The sequence below is a fragment of the Pocillopora verrucosa genome, chromosome 10 (assembly GCF_036669915.1).
Source record: "Pocillopora verrucosa isolate sample1 chromosome 10, ASM3666991v2, whole genome shotgun sequence".
NCBI lineage: Eukaryota > Metazoa > Cnidaria > Anthozoa > Scleractinia > Pocilloporidae > Pocillopora > Pocillopora verrucosa.
Genome location: NC_089321.1, coordinates 6,126,457 through 6,145,136, shown reverse-complemented (window position 1 = coordinate 6,145,136; position 18,680 = coordinate 6,126,457). Strand labels below are relative to the sequence as shown.

The following is an 18,680-nucleotide window of genomic DNA, read 5'->3' as shown; positions in this document are numbered from 1 at the left end:
AATAATCGTGCACTGAGAGAGTACTCCATAGTTCTGCATTTCCGGTTTAAAACAACTCCTTCTTTAATGCTCCCCTGTCCCTAGCCCCCTTCGAGAGCAAGTACGGAAATATAAGTCCTCACTTGAATTGCCTCACTATGTATACATTTCCATACGTTTAAAATACAGCCTTCAAAACTTTGGATTCGCCTATGTAAATTATGTAAATGAACACAAAAACTCCGGGACAAAATCGTCTCAAACAAAACAAAGACTATATAGGTACCGAACACCTTAAAACCCTATGCTTTGAATATCGCGGGTTGAATTTGGATTTTATGTGATCTAGGGTCCTGCAAAATGGTTACGCGATACGCTCCAGTCTCTGAATTGAATCCTGGCTGAGCGTAGACGAGAAGACTCATATGAGAGTTGACTAAAGATAGAAACGGTACAAATATCTAAATGATTAAAATGACAAGAAATGCATTTTTTCGCTTCTAGAAAACTAAACAACGATACAAGTGCAACGAATCGTGAGCTTCCGGTTAGTTTTCCTTCTCTTTTGAGTGGAACGAAAAATAATCTAGGAAGATGACTGAATCAACCTGACCAGCAACTGCACAGATAACTCAGAGAGAAATTAGATAGAATGAGGAACACATGATGGGGTCTAAAAAATAAAATTATAACTGCTGCTTCTTGCCATCAGAGGCATTAGAAACACCACTTTGTGTAGCCATAACCAAATGATAAATATTTGGTGTTTTTATTGCTGCGGGGAAAGGCAGAACGTCGAGTTTTCAAACGGCAAGTATCAAAAAATTGGAATCATCATAAGGAGAAAATACTACCCTTTTTCACTGGAGTTAGAGTTAAGTTAAATACAAATGCACCGGCAGATCAAAAGAGTTAAATGTCACCGTGTAATTTTATTTTGTAAAGTTTTGTCGACTGGATCATTTTTTCCCTTTAAAGTCATATATTCTTAGTTACTAACCGACAGCTTTTAAAAAGTTCAACTCTGCGATCTAGGAAATAGCTCATCTCCGAGAGTATTTTGCAGTTTGAAATTCGTTCAAATTAAGGCAATACAGGTGTATGCTTCTATCCAAAATTTCGGTTTAGCTGCTCTCAAATTAACACTTTCTGATTACCTCCCTTACTTCTGCTTCAATGATATAATTTCTCCCGTAAAAACAAAAAGCTTACGCTGATTCTCTATATTCCTTTGTTTTGTGGGTGAATTTACGACGATGCAGGACTTTAATCACACGAAGAATCGCAGAGTTTAGGCGGATGCTTTTATCTGTAATTCTTGTTTAGCTGCACTAAAAATGCCCTTCTCCTTTCAGCTATTATCTGTCAATCATTCCGAAAAACCAAATTGAAGTTCCAATAGTGATAAGTTTAGTCTGCATTACATTCTTCCACAGCATGCTACTTCTTTTCGATTTGAAAACCGTCCTTTCTGCATTTGACTTAAAATACTGGTTTGTCTGAAAAGAAAGAAGAAAGAAACTTGAGCCTGTTTGAACTTTGCTGAATGAACTTGGTTTGTTTGTTGTTTGGAATATTAATTGACAGCAAGATTCGTTGTGGTAAGCGGGGAAGATGTAGATGTATTTCCCGAACAACAAGGGAACGAGAAAACCAAGATTTTCAAGGAATTTATCGAAAGTTGCGACTAAACGCAGGTAAATTTTTCATCTGTCCGTGCTGAAAGGCCTTCAAAGGTTTGTAATGATCAGTGATGAGTGATCTTATAAGCTTTAAATTACTCCAAAACGATTCAGAGATTGTTAATATCTTGTCACAACCTCCACTAATTTCATTCAAATGTGACAAAAACATTGGCAACTTTTCGGTCTGAAGTTCATTTCAAACCAATGACCAACCTGGAACTTTCAAATGCGCTCGCTCACGATGCAAAGCTTGTCCTTTCATTCATAACGTAGGTAAAATTTCGGGACCCAAGAGATCCATTAAGATCTCTTATGTGCACCTCAGCCAATGTCATTTACTGCATAACTTGCACTCATTACAAAAAGTTATACATTAGGTGACCGATTCCGAGAACACCTTCGCGACGTAGAAAGAAATGACAAGGACGCATCCAAACCAGTCGCAATACACTTCAGTCTCCCTAATCATTCTAAACAGCACACGGCAGTTTGCGGTCTTTCCCTACATCTAGGCATTTCGGAAAGCCACAAAACTCTAGAACAAAAATTTATCTTCCAAATCGGCATTCTTAATCCTCATGGTATCAACAAGCGCTGGCGCTTTTCATTCAACTAATTTATTCTTGTTTTCTCGTCACCATATTCTCACCAATAGTGTGGCTCCATTTTCTGCATATGAACCCGCACAAAACCCATAATTCCTTCAATCGCTATGACAAAGGACTAACGCTCGAAACGCCAGCCCTTAATCTCTTTACGGTGGCCAATTTACGTTTTCAACTCAGTTGATAACACTTAATTACCCTGTTATACTCTCCCACCGACGCAGCACCACAGTTTCTTTAGAAAGTTACCCCCTATGTTCTTATGATTAATACCTCACTCGTTTGCTGCGCTCACTCGTTTGATACTGTTCTGGCCACTCGAACATACAATTCATGTCTTCTCTTCACTGTGTAATATCCGCTATATATTGACCAGAGGGTACTCACAGCAGGCGTGTCTGTTTATGAACACGTAAACTCTCGCTAGGGGCCATTTTTTTGTTTGCAAAAGAGTCCAAAACGCAGACCTTTTATTTTTAATTATAATTCTCTATGGAGAAGGTAGAACGTCGTGAAATGAAAACAGAACGGCTCAACATAAAAGAAACATTGCCAATTGTCAGATTGAAAACGCATTCAGCTTTATAATTATAAGTATGTCGTTCTATCTAAGGATCTGAAGACTGGTTCACACTTGCGATGCAAATGCAAACGCAAACGCAAATGGAAATGCAAGCGAATTCACACGTTCAACGCAAACGCTAGGAAAGAGAGATACGCTAGCGCAAGAAGTATTTTTCCAAGATGGCCGACAATGATTGAGCTTTTGCCGATTCACACGTGTGGGAAGCGAACGCAAATACAAACTTCAGAAAATGAAAATGTTTCATCATACAAACTACTGTGTTATACAAAGATTTCCAGCCCTGATGAAAGTGTGTTTGATATCGCTAATCAGCTGCTGACACGTTACACGCCTTTCGCGCCGCTCGGTCAGGTTGATGAAAGAACGGTAAAGCCTTCACCATTCTCAATCCAAGGTCGTTTGTCGGAATATTTTCCAATTATGGCTGCTGGAAAACTGAAATATCCGTATCGACGCTTACAGACAGTGACGTTGAAACTTTCTTAGAAAGGAAAAATAACAAAATACGAAATGAAAAACCGAAAGTTACGTATTTAGTGGCTTCAGTAATGGCATTTCTCGCGGCTGCGAAAGAAAGTCGGCAACTGGAAGATTTGCCATAGCCGATTATGGCCGTTTACCTGAATGATTTCTTCCACCGGTAAGGACCAATTCATTTTGTATACTGAAAATTAGGCCCATTGTTTTTGTTGTGATTCAACGCATGTTTTCATCTTGAGTGCGCCAATGCACTTTACAATTTGTATTCGGAGATTGTCGATCTTTTTATTTTCATTCATTAATAGAGTCGACTTTTCTTGTCAGTAAAGGGTTATTGTGTTTATATGAAAAATTTCTCGTCACTTGTTCAACTCGACATCCCACTCGTTCGCTACCCTCACTCGTGAGCTGTCGAGTTAAACACTCGAAGAGAAATTCCATATCTAAGCGCGCCCATGTATTATCATGTGTTATTCTCTATTTTATTTCTTGCGTTGACGCTTGCGTTTGCATTTGCATTTGCGTTGGGGTAGGCCTCTCAAAGTTACATTAGGGATCTAGAACATCGGGGTCTAGCTTCGCAAAAGCATGAGAGGACAAAATAAAGAAAAAGACGAATGGCGAAACTACTAGTAAAATTATTATAGACTCGCTATTAAGGTTCCAAGCCGGTAAATATTTAAGTTTGCTTTCGGTATAATATTGACGGCGGTTTTTATATTACGATTTTTTTAAAAACAGGTTTCATGCCGATGCAATTCGAGTTATCCTGCATGGGTAGACGACCTCTTATCAAATTGTTTTATTACGAACAACTAACTACCGCAGTAAAACGATATTTTTTAAGTTTGTAATTTGCGACCGTTTTTCATCTCTTGATGTCAAAAGATTTTTTCGACCACTTTATCGTTGCGTTTTATTGCGTTTGGTAGAAAACAAGAGGGAAACTGAATCATTAAACGAGGCAGAACATTTAGCCATCGCAACCAAATACAAATTGGGAGTCTTCAGTTTCAAAATGGCTGATTTGTTTAAATGAGGATTTTCTAACAAAGCCATCAATATACGAGTCTTATAGTTCAGTGTATTAGATCAGCTATTTCAGTGCAAAGAAGATCAATGTTTTTAAAAAGAGCAAATTATCTTGCCGAGATTAAAATCTTACTGTATATTTCACAAGAAAGGCTTCAAGAAACCGGCATTCCGTCCATAGGTTTCGTTTTATGGGCAACTGGGTTTATGATGTCTACGTTTCGGATTGATTGGCAAACAGCGGATGTAAGACTCCTGCAGTTTTCAAGAATTGAAGTGCGTGATCAATAGAAGTGTTTAGATGAGAGTCTATGTTTACAGTCTAAACACGGTCTAAACACGGTTGTGTTGTTATATACACGTGTGTATTGTTAAGAAATATACTTTACAAAAGCAATGAAGAACTTTTTACTAAGTTTCCACAAGTTCATCGAAACCGGCCAGGGTGAGCGATCGTGCATTGAAAGAGTACTCCAAAGTTCTGCATTTCCGGCTTAAATAACTCCTTTTATCACATAAACTGCGGTGTTATACGGGGATTCCGGCCCCGAGAAAAGCCGTAACAACACACGTGAAGAAACATCGTATTTTTTCATGTATGTTGATATAGCCAATCAGCTGCTTATACGTCACTCGCCTTTGGCGCCACTCGGTCAGGTTGATGAATGAACGGCAAAGCCTTCATGATTCTCATTACAAGTTGTTTGTCAGAGCTTTCTTGAATTATGGTGGCTAAAACACTAAAAAATCCGTATCGCTGACAGACAATGAGGTTCAAACTTTCCTAGAAGGGGAAGAAAACCAATATACTAATAGAAAAACCGAAAGTTGCGTATTCAGTGGCTTTGGTGTCAGCATTTCTCTCGGCTGAGAATGAAAATCGACAACTGGAAGATTTGCCACTGGCCGATTTTGGCCGTTTATCTGGAAGACCTCTTCTGTCGGAAAGGAGAAAGTCAATGAATGAGAATTTTGTAAATTGAAAATTACGACCATTGTTGTTTTTGTAATCATGATTCAACGCATTTTTCCATCTTAAGAGTCAGCGCCAAGGCACTCTACGATTGTTATTCGAGGATTGTTGATTCACCTATTTTCATTCATTAATGAAGTCGGCTTTTCTTCCTAGTAAAGGGCTATTGTGTTTATATGATAAACAAAATAAAACATGGTTGCTTGTAGATGTGGAATTTCTCTTCTCGTGCTCAACTCGAAGAGAAATTCCATATCTACGTGCGCCCATGTATTATTCTCTATTTATCACGCTCCCCCACTCCCCACCCCATTCTAGAGAAAGTAAGGCTGCAATATAATCATAATTCCTCACTTGAATTGCCTCATTATGTATATATATTTTCGTACGTTTAAAATACAGCCTTCAAAAGTTTGGATTCGTCTATGTAAATTATGTAAATGAACACAAAAACTCCGGGACAAAATCGTCTCAAACGAAACAAAGACTGTAGGAGCCAAAAACACCTTCAAGCACTACGCTTTGAATATCGCGTACTGTCTTTGGATTTTATATGATCTGGGATCTGCAATATGGTTAGGCGATACGCTCCAGTCTCCGAATCGAGTTCTGGCTGAACGTAGACGAGTAGACTCATATAAGAGTTGCAATTGACTAACGATAGAAACGGTAGAAACATCGAAACGACTAGAATGAAAAGCAATGCATTTTGTCGCTTTTAGAAAACTCAATAGCGATACAAGTGCAACGATTAGTGAGCTTCCATTCAGTTTACTTTCTCTCTGAGTGAAAAAAAAAAAATCGAGGATGATGACTGAGATACCCTAACCAGCAACTGCACAGATAACTAAGAGGGAAATTAGATAGAATGGGGAACACTCGATAGGGTCTCAAAAATAAACACATAACTGCAGCTGCTTGCCATCAGAGGTATAAGAACCACCACTTTGAATGTAGTCGATAACCAAATTATAAATATTGGTGGGTTTTATTGCTACAGGGAAAGGCAGAACGTCGAGTTTTCAAATGGCAAGTATCAAAAATCGGAATCATCCGGAGGAGAGAAGACTACCTTTATCAACCGGAGATGGAGTTAAATTAAATACAAATGCAGCGGTAGATCAAAAGAAATAAACGTCGCCATGTTATTTTATTTTCTAAAGTTTTGTCGGCTGGCTCATTTTTCCCGTTTAATATTATATATACTTAGGTACTAAGCAACAGCTTTTAAAAAATTAAACTCTATGATCAATGATATAGCTCATCTCTGATAGTATTTTGCAGTTTGACCACGATAGAGTAACGGACTTGGTCCAAATTAACGCAAATCAGGTGTATGCTTCCATACAAAATTCGGTTCAGCTGCAGTCAAATTAACATACCCTACTTACTTCCTTTATGATCCCGCCTGTGAGATAATGAACGTGAGGCTGTCAATAAATGTCTTATTCATGAGAATATTTTTAACTTAAGATATGAGATTACAACTGTATTAGTTTCAAAAAATTACACCGTCGAATTTATGACGGTACTCTTGAAGTTCTGTTCAGTAGGTTTGCTTTACTTATGACCTACCTTGCAAGAAAATAAAGTCTTTAATTAAGAAATTATTACATTAACATGATAAAGTTGGTGATTAAGTGTTGACTGTAAGAAAACCTTTACGGGCCTGTTGACTAATTATTTTAGCTTTATACCTTATCCCTACAAACTGGGTCTCATTCGCACTCTTGTTGATAGAGCCTACAAGATCAACAACACATGGTTGGGTTTCCACGAAGACATCTAGAAACTCACTGAAATCCTTAAAAAGAATTTTTTTCCAGCCAATCTGGTTCAAGGGTTGTCAATCGGTACCTCACGCTCACCGTGATGAGTGCGATCCCCCGGTCTCCGTTTGAGACACTACTACTAACTTTTATTTTAAATTACCTTACATTGGCTCTTTTTCTTTTGTTACGCAAAAAAGGGTTCGCCAATTTGCTAAGTGTTATTGTAACAACATCGATGTAAAGTTAGCTTTTTTCATCTTTTAAAATAGGCGATATGTTTGGGGTGAAAGACCCTATCCCTCGTGGGCTCCGTACGTGTGTGGTTTACAAGTTTTTATGTGAGGGCTCTAAAGCCTGATATGTCGGCGAAACCCCTCGACATTTATCCACACGCGTACAAGAGCACTTGATAGGACCTCTCACATTTTCAGACATTTACATGATTCTCCACAATGTCGCACTCTTTGTTCTGATGAGTGTCTTAACACCTTAGATCACGCTGCCACAACTTTTCAACTTAAAATCAAAGAAAAAATTATCACCAAATGAAAAATCGACTCAAGAAGTTTTTTAAGGAAAAAAAGAAAATATTGTGAACCGAAATTAAAAAAATTTAAAATATGCCTCGTATTTCAATTTTGAAATGTTTTCTAAGCCAGTTAAATTTCCTTCTTTAGTGATATAACTTCTCCTATAAACACCAAAAGCTTTCAAAACTGCATTGAAGGTTTCTAGAAACTATTCATCTTCATTTATTTGATATTCAGATATTGATTCTCCAGAAGAAGCTGTTTTGCCGGCGATTTGGGTTCACATAGATACGGAACTTTCTTTGAATTAACGACGTACAGGTGTAGTGTAGCTTACTTGTTGTTCCTGTTCAGTTGCAGTCAAAACGTCTTACGACATCTATAGATGTCATATGTCAGACATTTTGAAAGCTAATTTCGAGTCTTGATAGTGGTGTGTTTATTCTCTATCACTTTTCCTTGGCTTGTTGTTTTCTTATTCATTCTGAAAACCGCCTTTGGTCAAATTTTTAGAGGATCGAGGTACTTCGTTATTAGTGAGGTATGTTAGTAAAATTTAATTCGTTTACAAACTCTAGTTTTGGGGAGAGGAGGTAAAGCGAGTTAAAATGGGTGGAGAGAAGTTATGGAAAATCCTCTGTAAGCCTGTGGAAAATTTTAGAATTTTGGTTTTGTTTCCTTCTTTTAATGCCTATGAAACAGTTGAGGATTTTGAGACCTTGCGAAAAGCTTGTTCCTTCGTTACACGTTCGTGACGAGACGATGAAAAGATCTTCCTGTTTCATTACCGAGTACAACATTTACCATGTTGAAGAGAGGACTTGATTTCCTCTTGCCATCTTTGTTATCGTATAACAGCATGTGGAAAAGTTTTTAGAATGTTAGATCGTTTCTTTTGATGCCTATAAATGACAATGCTTACCTCCCTTACATCTGCTTCAATGACATAATTTTTCCCGTAAAAACCAAAAGCTTATTATTTAACTATTTATTTCCACTCGTTTGATGTGCTTATGTTGATTCTCTATATTTAGCTGTTTTGTAGGTGGATTTACGACGATACAGGACTTTAAACACACTAAAAATCGCGAAGTTCAGGCGGATACTTTTATCTGTAATGCCTGTTTAGCTGCTCTAAAAACGTCGTTTTCCTTTCAGCTATTATCTGTCAATCATTCGGAAAAACTAAATTGGAGTTCTAAAACTGATAAGTTTAGTCTGCATTGCACTCTTCCTCAGCATGCTGCTTTCTTTTCCATTTGAAAACTGCCCTTTCTGCATTTGACTTAAACTCCATTCGTTAAAGGATAGAAACACTTTCGCTATCAGTGAGGCACGTTCAAAATATTCTTAAGATATCTTTCTCGTCCCGGGGACGATACCTTTTTCACGCTTGTTGCTTATGATATTGACAAAGGAAGAAATTTATCCAAAGCGAGAAAGGACAATGATTAAACTTCTGAGTGTGGCAAATAAAACATAAGAGATGTTTTTGCTGTTAAAAATGTTATTTATATTTCACCGTACCTACAGTTAATTTTTTAAGGCGGCATCAACAACAATCGTATTTCTAATAGCAGCTCTGAGGAGAGGAGCAGGTCATTCTACTGTATTTCCGGAAGATTTATAAATGTTTTTGTTGTCTTCTTTTTTTGGAGGCTATAAGTTTTCTTCTGAGAAAGCAATTCGTTTTCATCGAAAAAAAAAAAAAAGGAAGAGGCTGATCATGTTTAAATTTCCGGATATGAATCTCGCATAAAGAAACATGAGGATCAGTTTAAGTCGACGGTCGAAACTTAGTTGGTCAAAACACGTTAAAAACATGAAAAACAATATTTGATATATTTCTTTATTGAGAATATTGATTTCATATTTCATTTTATCTCTAATTGCACTGTTTTTCTGTTATTTTCATAGCAGCTAACAGAGCTCAGAGGAAATGCAGTCTTTTTACTCAGCTTGGCAGTGTATTCCATGGCTTGTGGTCCTCATCATCGAATGTCTGGCCATTGTCATCCTTAATATCATCACCATTGTGGTTTTTGTGAAGAAGAAGCGGCAGCTACAGCGGCGGAGTACATATTTGATAATCCATCTGGCGATAGTCGATCTCTTAGTGGGCGTAGTGTCTGGGCCGCTACAGATTAAACACAGAATGGCGTTAAACACAGAATTGCGTTGTCCGCTTTGGAAGTTCAGACGGGATAATATTTGGTCTAATCGTTTATCTTTTGCATTTGCACATTTATTCTCGTTCGCCTCCCTTACAAATCTTATTGCCATTTCCTTAGAACGGCTACACGCCACATTTTGTCCATTCAGGCATCGCTTTGTGAGGAAATGGATTTATAGAGCCATAATTATTGTCATTTGGTTAATACCTATTTGTAGAGAAGTTGCACAAATTTTCTTATGGGAAATTGCTGATCTACTGGTAATTAATACTTATTTGTATCTCCCATTTTATACAGTTTCTCTGTTTGTTATCTGTGTATCTTACATCCTCATTACTATCAAAGTACGATGTAGTCGTCATCCTCAATTCCATTCTAGATCCAGAAGAGAAAAAAAACTGACAGGTACTGCGCTTATCGTCTCACTTGTATCGTTACTTTGCTTTCTACCAGCGATGATATATGGAGCATGTCTTGTCATTTCCTTCACTTGTTTCATAAATGTTCATATTCATTTGGCTGTGTTAGTTCTATTCTTAGCTAACTCACTTGTAAATCCTATAATTTACGCTCTTCGGATGCCAGGATTCAGAGAAGGTTTATTACAGCTAGTTTACAGGGTCCCAGACCTTTCTCGTATCGCCTCAGCAAACCTACCACTTCGTAACCTTAGGAGAGCGTAGATTAATGGCAGGAAAACTATATATAAAGTTTGTCTTTTAAATAACTTTAACTTCTTAGTCGAGCAACATGCATTCCAATTTATTTCCTGGTGATATGAGAGTTGACTAAGGATAGAAACGGTACAAACATGTAAATGAATAAAATGAAAAGCGATGCATCTTGTCGCTTCTAGAAAACTAAACAACGATACAGGTGCAACGATTAGTGAGCTTCCGCTCAGTTAGGTTTTTCTTTGAATGGAACGAAAAAATCATTGAGGAGTTTTCAAATAGCCAGTGTAAAAAAATCGGAATCATTATGAGGAGAGAATACTTTATTTTCCCACTGGAGTTACTCTTAAATTAAGTAAAAATGCACCGATAGATCTAAAGTAATAAATGTCAACGCGTTATTCTATTTTCAAAAGTTTTGTCGGCCTGGTCACTTTTCCCCTTTACTGTTATATATTCTCAGCTACCAACCGACAGCTTATGATCAGTAACTCTAGGATCTAGGAAATAGCTCATCTCCGAGAGTATTTTGCAGTTTGAGTGCGATAAAGTAGAGGGCTTCGTCCAAGTTAACTGAATACAACATGTGTACGCTTCCATCAAAATTTGGTTCAGTTGCACTCAACTTAACATGCTCTAGTTACCTCCTTTAAGATCCCGCCTGTGGGAAAGTGAAACGCAAGGCTGTCAATAAATTTGTTACTCGTAAAAGTATTTTTAACTTAAGATATGAGATTACAACTGTATTAGTTTTAAAACAATAAGACTGTCTAATTCATGAATTCACTTTTGAAGTCCTGTCCAGTATGTTTGCTTTACTTATGACCTAGTAAGAAAATAAAGTCTTTAAGTAAGAAATTCATGATTACCAACTTTCAACATCGCAATTTTTATGTAATTCCATATTATGAGATGAAAGATTTCTGTTCGTAAAACTTCTACCCATTTATCTTGTGAATACATAACTGGAAATAACATCCACAGCTTTAATTAATAACCTAAGTTAAGTTAGGCAATTTCTTGAACTGAATATAATAAGGAACCAAGTTTACAGGAGAAGTTTATTTTTAATAAAAGAAAATGACTAGTTCAGTGCAGATATAAGAATGTAAAATCGACCAGAGAAGTTTTTTAAAGGAAAAGAGAGAATTTTGTGGACCATTCTTAATTACTAATGCTAAAAAATGCCTCGAATTTCAATTTTGAAATGGTTTCTCAGGCAGTTAAATTGCTTTCTTCTGTGATATAACTTCTCCTGTAAACACCAAAAGCTTTCAACAAGCTTTTCTACATGTCACTTGTTTTCAGGGTAACTTTCCCATCAAAAGCATGGAAAGACGGCTACGCGTGTTTTATGCGATGCGTATCTTTCAACGAAAACGCGGTACTCAGCAGTTATCGAGATCAGGCCCAAACAAGTAAACTCGTAATTGCTAGGAAAGTTTACATAGAGAGTATTCGCCCCGTGGTTCGCGCAAGCGAGTGATGGATCTCTTGCACGCGCGTTTTCACGATCAAAGATGTGCCAGAGAGAATGTCGTTACTCATCTGCAGCATTAGACACAAAATTTACGCACTTCCTAGGGCGGTCTTTGCTGGAGCGTGCCACTGGCTGCCTGTCCATTCTCGGAGAGAGCAGAACCGGTTAGGCCATAAGCAGGTTTGTCAGATCTCAAAACTGTTTAAGAGGCGGGGGTAGGGTTTGTCATAAAAGATTTGTAATCATAATGTCTCGGTTAATGTATTGTGAGTGTTTGGGAAGGTCATTATCAGGCAAATATCAAACGTTTGAACCATTGCTATCCTTACATAGATCACATGATGAAATACTTGATCGACAATACAAAAAAAACAGCTGATCATGCAGAATGAAGATTGCGGAACTATATCAACTTTATCGATCAGTAAGAGTAAAATGCCTTAACATTGCCGTGGATCAGTTATCCAGTCTGTTGATAGCTCGATACTAAATACATCGCTGGTATTCATAACAATGAATCGAATAAACAGCGTAGCGATATGGCATCAGTAGCACTTTCATTTGCGCGACGAAGTGAAACATTAAATATAACGTTTGGTTTGTTTACTTGTAGTGTGAAATTTTTATACTGCAAGTTTTCATCGAAATTCATTTACTTTACAGAAATAAACCCGTTACCGTGGGCTGAATCACAGGCAGCGTAATGACGGGGTAAATATCTCATTTAAAACGTAAGCTGTTGGAAGGCAAGAATAAAAGAAATAACCGGTAGCGACAAACACTTTCGTTGCTTCCTTTAGAGGTTTTCGCTATTCTTCGATATGAAAAGTAATAGAAATTATGGAACGAACATCAACTTAGTTATACTTATACTTACCTGGGAAAAGTCGTCTTTCACAACGGTGTAATAGTAAACAATTCATCTCCTTAACCCTTCAGATTCAACAACATCAACATAGTGTCTTCCGCCCCGCGATATCAAGACACTCCGAGGAAGACTGGTAACGAAAGGCTGTATCGGTCCATCAGGAAAGTTTGATGAAGCACTCAACTCTTACAGACCATTTCTAACATTTATGAGCGTAAAAATAGAAGGATTTGAGATATCAGTGCGCAGCTCTGTGATAACGGCCCTGATATTCTTATCGAAAGGATATCACCTCGGTCCTAGACTCGTTAGAAGTTTGTAAATACATTTATTTAGTTACTGCATGCTGTTGGTCAAGAACACTTAGTCTAACGACGTAAACCTAACACCACTGCAAATATTTCCTCGTGAGCCTTATAGCTTTGGAATTTCCTTTCCTTCTTTTCACTGATATATTATGTAGTCGGCATTTGTCATGCTAGATATATATATATATATATATATATATATAATTATATCAACGAAAGAAACCTCAGCTAAGTATTGAATCTTCGACGAGACTTTTCGGCATAGGCAAGTGAATTTCTGAAATTGTTGTGATATTGAAAGTAACTAATCTTCGTATGTCTAATCTCATTTTTATGCTCCAGGTCTGATATCCGGCTTATGCGAAGGTACAGTTCTGCATTTTGCAGTTTAAATAACTCCTTTTATCATGCTCAACCACCCCCACACACCGACTCGAGAGAAAGTACGGCAATATAATAATAACTCTCACTTGAATTGCTTCATTATGTATATATTTCCATACGTCTAAAATACAGCCTTCAAGAGTTTGGATTCGTTTATGTAAACTATGTAAATAAACGTAAAAACTCTGGGACAAAGTCGTCTCAATAAAACAAAGACTGTAGGTGCCAAAAACACCTTAAAACCCTATGCTTTGAATATTGCATGTTGACTTAAAGTTTTTATAGGAGGGTCTCAATGGAGCGATGACTTTTACGGCTAATGATTAAAACTTTTGGCCAATTTACAGCTAACAGTTAACACCTTTTTACCGCTTATTCTTTTTGCGACTAACGGTTAAAATTTGTCAATTTTTACGCCTAACGGCTAAATGTTTTGGCCGTTTTACGGCTCATCGCATTAAGACCCTCTTATATGATCTGGGATCTACAAATTGGTTACGCGATACACTCCTGTCTTTGAATCCTGGCTGAGCGTACACGAGAAGATTCATATAAGAGTTGACTAAGGATAGAAACAGTACAGAAATCTAAATGATTAAAATGAAAACCAATGCATTAAGTCGCTTATAGAGAATTAAGCAACGATACAAGCGTAACGATTAATGGGCTACCGAAGGATTTTCTTTCGCTTGGAGTGGAACGAAAAATAATCGACGATGATGACTGAAGTAACCTATCATTTTCCCCTTAATTACCTCCTTTACGATCCCACCTGTGAGACAGTGAAACACAAGGCTGTTTATTATTTTCTTGTTCATGAAAATAGTTTTTAATTTAGGATATGATATTACAACAAAAAGTGAGACTGTCTACTTTATGATTATTCTTTTGAGGTCCTGTTCAGTATGTTTGCTTTACTTATGACCTACCTATAAAGTCTTTAATTAAAAAGTTTTTACCAACTTTTAACAACGCAGTCTTTATATAACTACATGTAAAAGAAGCATGGTCTTTACCATCGCTATAAAGATTTCTGTTCATAAAATTTCTACGCAGTTATCTTGCGAATACTTCATTAGAAATACAATCCAAAGCTGTCATTAATAACTTGAGTTAAGATAGGCAATTCCTTGAACTGAATATAATGAGGAACCAAGTTTTCAAAGAAAGTTTATTTTTATCAAAAGAAAATGACCAGTTCAGTGCAGACATAAGAAATGAAAAATCTACTGAAGAAGTTTTTTTTAGAGGAAAAATGAAAATTTTGTGGACCATTGATAATTAACAACATTAAGAAAAAATTTGAAATGTTTCCTCAGCCAGTTAGATTGCTTTTTCTGTGATATAACTTCTTCTAGGCCTGTAAACACCAAAAGTTTTCAAGGCTTTAAACACTCCATTCAAGGTTTCTAGAAACTATTCTTCTTCATTTATTTGGTATTCAGGTATTGATTCCCCAGAGGAGGCTGTTGTGTCGGCGATTTGGATCCACTTAGATACAGAACCTTCTTTGAATTAACGACGTACAGGTGTAGTATAGCTTATCAGTTGTTCCTGTTCACCTGCACTCAAAACGTCTTCAAAAATTTAGATATCATATGTCAGACATTTGGAAAACTAATTTCGAGTCTTGATAGTGGTGTGTTTATTCTTTATCACTATTCCTTGGCTTAATGTTTTTTTATTCATTCGAAAAACCACCTTTGGTCAAATTTGACTCTAACTTATTTTTAAGAGGATACGACGTACTTCATTATCAGTGAGGTATGTTCATAAGATTTCATTCGTTTACAAACTCTAACATCGGTGAGATGAGGTAAAACCAGGTAAATGGGTGGAGAGAAGTTATGGAAAATCCTTTGTCAGTCTGTGGAAAATTTTAGAATTTTAGTTTTTTTCCTTCTTTTAATGCTTATGAAACAGTTGATGAATTTGAGACCTCTTGTGAGAAGCCTGTTGCTTCTCAGCATTCGTTACACGTTCGTGACGAGACAATGAAAAGCTCTTTGTTGGTTTCATTACCGAGTACAACATTTACCATGTTAAAGAGAGGACTTGATCCCCTCTTGCCATCTTTGTTATCATATTTACGCACATCGACAATCTTTTACAAGTATGTGGAACATTTTAGCTTGTTTCTAATGATTCTTATAAAACGATTAAGGCAACTGAGATCTATTGTATAAAGGCTTTTGCTTACTCAGAGTATTTCAAAAGAATGTTGTATTGTTGAAAAAAAGAAGAAATTTTTTCCAAAAATAGAGGGAGACTGAATTATCAAACTTTCAGATATGTATTGCACCAAAAAATAGGAGCATGAAATTGAGTCAAAGCACAAAAGAAAGGTAGCAAATATAATTCTGTTGCTATTGTAAACTGATAAGTTTAGTCAGCATTGCACTCTTCCTCAGCATGCTGCTTTCTTTTCTATTTGAAAACCGCCCTTTCCGCATTTGACTTGAACTCAATTCGTTGAAGGATAGAAACACTTTCGTTATCAGTGAGGCAAGTTCAAAATATTCTTAAGATTCGTTCGCAAATTCTGCCTTCGATGTGATGAGGAAAACTGAATCAATATGGACGGAAATATGTCATTGATAATCTTAATAATCGTAACGCGACGAAAATGATCTCTTTCTCTAGTTTGTTGCCTATGATATTGACAAAGGAAGAAATTTATCGGAAGTGAGAATAGACAATGATTAAACTTTCTGGGTGTAGAAAATAAAATATATGAGATGTTTTTCCTTTTAAAAATGTTATTAATATTTCAACCCATCTAAAGTTAATTGGTCTTTGAAATTTTCAAGGCGATAACAACAACAACCGTATTTCTAAAAGCGGCACCGAGAAGAGGAGCAGGTCTTTCTACTTAGTCTTTCTACTCTATTTCCGGAAGATCTCTAAATTTTTTGTTGCCGTCTGTTTTTGGAGGATTAAATTTCGTTCACGCAATGGAGATCACTTGTGGCAAAGCTTTCCGCTTATTCAGTGAATATCGAAAAAGTTTTATATCATATTTATCGAAATTAAAAAAAAACTGAACAGGCTGAATGATTAAAATTCCGGATAGGAATCTCGCATAAAGAAACATGAGGATCAGTTTAAGTCAATGGACGAAACTTAGTTCTTCAAAACACGTTAAAGAAGCGTAAAAAGCAATATTTGACATATTTCTTTATTGAGAATATTGAAGTCATATTTCATTTTATCTCAAATTGAACTGTTTTCTGTTATTTTTATGGCAGCTAACAGAGCTCGGAGAAAATGGAGCCTTTCTCCTTAGCTTCTCAGTGTATTCCATGGCTTGTGGTCCTCATCATCGAATGTCTGGCCATTGTCATCCTTAATATCATCACCGTTGCTGTTTTTGTGAAGAAGAAGCGGCAGCTACAGCGGCGGAGTACATATTTGATCATCCATCTGGCGATAATCGATCTCTTGGTGGGCGCAGTCTCTGGGCCGCTACAGATTGAAATCAGAGTAGCGAGGTTCTGTCCTCAATGGAATTACAGACGAGAGACTACTTGGTCTCATCATACATCTCGTGTATTTGTACATTTTTTCTCGTTCACTTCCCTTACAAATCTTATTGCTATTTCTTTAGAACGGCCACACGCAACATTTTGTCCATTCAGGCATCGTTTTGTGAGGAAATGGGTTCATAGAGCTATAATTATTGTCATTTGGTTAATACCTATTGTTAGAGAAGCTGCTCAAATTTTTTTATGGGAAATTGTTGATGAAGTGATAATTGTTACTTACTTGTATATCTTATTTTATGCAGTTTCCTTATTTTCTATCTGTGTATCTTACATCCTCATTATTATCAAAGTACGATGTAGTCGCCATCCTCAATTCCGTTCTAGGTCCAAAAGAGAAAGAAAACTGACGGGTACTGCGCTTATCGTCTCACTTGTATATTTACTTTGTTTTCTACCAGTAATGATATATCTAGCGTGTCTTCACCTTTCCTTCACTCGTTTTATGAATTTTCATATTTATATGGCTGTGTTAGTTTTATATTTAGGCAATTCACTTGTAAATCCTATAATTTACTCTCTTCGGATGCCAGGATTCAGAGAAGGTTTATTACAACTAGTGTACAGGGTCCCAGACCTTTCTCGTATCGCCCCGGCAAACCTGCCACTTCGAAACCTTAGTAGAGCGTAGATTGAAGGTAGGAAAACTATATATAAAAGTTTTCTTTTAAATAACTTAAACTTCTTAGCCGAGTAACATGCCTTTCCATTTCATTTTTTGGTGATATGAGAGTAGACTCGAAGGATAGAAATGGTACAAACATCTAAATGATTAAAATGAAAAGCGATGCATCTTGTCGCTTCTAGAAAACTACACAACGATATAAGTGGAACGATTAGTGAGCTTCCGGTCAGTTGGGTTTTTCTTTGTGTGGAACGAAAAAATCATCGAGGAATCTTCAAATAGCCAGTATAAAAAATTATTATGAGGAGAGAATACTTTCTTTTCCCATCGGAGTTACTCTTAAATTAAGTAAAAACGCACCGATAGATCTAAAGAAATAAATGTCACCGTGTTATTCTATTTTCAAAAGTTTTGTCGGCTGGGTCACTTTTCCTCTTTAATATTATATATTCTCAGGGACTAACCGACAGCTTTTAAAGATTCAACTTTAGGATCTAGGAAATAGCTCATTTCCGATAGTATTTTGCAGTTTATCATGATGTAAGATAAAGTAGAGAGCTTCGTCCAAATTAACTCAATACAGTGTGTGCACGCTTTCATCCAAAATTTCGGTTCAGCTGCACTCAACTTAATATACTCTAATTACGATCCCGCCTGTGGGACAGTGAAACGCAAGGCTGTCAATAAATGTCTTACTCATGAAAGTATTTTTAATTTAAGATATGACATTACAACTGTATTAGTTTTAAAATAATAAGACTGTCTAATTTATGATTACACTTTTGAAGTCTTGTCCAGTATGTTTGCTTTACTTATGACCTACCTTGTAAGAAAATAAAGTCTTTAATTGAGAAATTATTACCAACTTTCAACAAAGCAATCTTTATGTAACTCCATACTATAGATGCACTGTCTTTATCACCGCTTTAAAGATTTCTGTTCGTAAAACTTCTACCCATTTATCTTGCGAATACATAACTGGA

The 18,680-nt window shown here is 36.6% G+C and overlaps 3 protein-coding genes across 5 annotated transcripts in view; all 3 read left to right on the top strand.

Moving 5' to 3' along the window:
* Nucleotides 1–18,680, top strand: part of LOC131786990 (arf-GAP with GTPase, ANK repeat and PH domain-containing protein 1) — a 296,718-nt gene that overhangs the window by 51,743 nt on the left and 226,295 nt on the right. The gene's annotated exons all lie outside the window — the stretch shown is intronic.
* Nucleotides 3,407–10,664, top strand: LOC136284026 (adenosine receptor A3-like). Of its 3 annotated transcripts, XM_066173757.1 has the most exons (3): nucleotides 3,443–3,495; nucleotides 7,880–7,963; nucleotides 9,563–10,664. In XM_066173757.1, exon 3 carries the CDS (start codon nucleotides 9,582–9,584, stop codon nucleotides 10,497–10,499), a length of 918 nt encoding a protein of 305 aa, XP_066029854.1. In that variant the 5' UTR covers nucleotides 3,443–3,495; nucleotides 7,880–7,963; nucleotides 9,563–9,581; the 3' UTR covers nucleotides 10,500–10,664. The 3 variants fall into 3 exon arrangements, with proteins under 3 accessions (XP_066029855.1, XP_066029854.1, XP_066029856.1); XM_066173758.1 differs by lacking the exon at nucleotides 7,880–7,963 and having other exon boundaries at nucleotides 3,407–3,495; XM_066173759.1 differs by lacking the exons at nucleotides 3,443–3,495; nucleotides 7,880–7,963 and adding an exon at nucleotides 8,085–8,183 and having other exon boundaries at nucleotides 9,560–10,664.
* On the top strand, nucleotides 16,798–17,703 carry LOC131789188 (somatostatin receptor type 5-like). Its single transcript, XM_059106271.2, has one exon. The coding sequence runs from the start codon at nucleotides 16,798–16,800 to the stop codon at nucleotides 17,701–17,703; it is 906 nt and encodes a 301-aa protein (XP_058962254.2).